This window comes from Eimeria mitis, genomic scaffold (assembly GCF_000499745.2).
Source record: "Eimeria mitis Houghton genomic scaffold, Emh_scaff4293, whole genome shotgun sequence".
In the NCBI taxonomy this organism is placed as follows: Eukaryota; Apicomplexa; class Conoidasida; order Eucoccidiorida; family Eimeriidae; genus Eimeria; species Eimeria mitis.
Window position 1 is genome coordinate 2,149 of NW_013572613.1, and position 912 is coordinate 3,060.

Genomic DNA, 912 nt, shown 5'->3' on the forward strand with positions numbered 1-912 from the left:
CCACCAGCAGCAGCAGCAGCAGCAGCAGCAGGAGAAGGAGGTTTACTAGGGCCTCGCAGCAGCAAGCGTCTGGGTTTACTAAGAAAGCTAAGCTACCGCATAAGGAATTCGTTTGTTGCTGAGGAGGTGATGGCTTTGCTGCAGTATATATTAGGTTCATATAGAGGGGGGGCCCCCACGAAGCTGCTGCTGCAGCAGAGCGATGCTGTGGGTGTGGGTTTAGGTTTATTAGTTTATATATTAAAAACAAAGACAGCAGCAGCACGGCTGCTGCTGTCTTATAGTATACTATCATCACCTATAGTTGAAGAGTTTATATTACGTTTCTCTTATTTAGCAGACCCAAACAGAAGCATAGATGCTTCGCTGCAGCAGCTGCAGCAGGTGCGCAGCACAGCAGCAAGACTAGCATTAGGTTCCTATAAAGGGAAACAGAATACAACAGAGTTTATAAATTTAATATATTTATTTCGTTATGAGTATATGCATATATTAGGTTTTGTTGCACTCTGTCTGCAGCATCTCCCTTATAGTTTATTTATTTTGTCTCTTTTTGTTAATAAATTACTGATACCTCTACAGGATGCCTTTCGGAGTGTTTCAGCTGTCTCCTCTCGCTACAGTAGTTTTTCTGTCTCCTTAGCGCAGCAGCAGCTGTTGTCTTGGGCTTCTCATCTAACTAGGCTTGATGCTGCTCTGCTGCAGCTGCTGCCGGGGGGCGGCAAAGCACTAGCTAGACTGCATGCTGCTGCTGCTGCTGCTTTCGATCCTTCTATAGAAGAAACAGAAAGCAGCTATGGTAGCCAGGATACAGCTGAATACCCCACACACCCTGCTCTTAATAGTCAACTCTAATACATACATATATATATATATATATATATATATATATATATATATATATATATATAT

The 912-nt window shown here is 42.7% G+C and overlaps 1 protein-coding gene across 1 annotated transcript in view; it reads left to right on the forward strand.

Moving 5' to 3' along the window:
• Window positions 1–49, forward strand: part of EMH_0074040 (uncharacterized protein) — a gene marked incomplete at both ends in the record, with an annotated part of 670 nt that extends 621 nt beyond the window's left edge. Inside the window, one exon of the mRNA XM_013499411.1 lies at window positions 1–49. Within this exon, the coding sequence (XP_013354865.1) occupies window positions 1–49 (49 nt within the window).
• Between the last annotated feature and the right edge of the window lie 863 nt (window positions 50–912).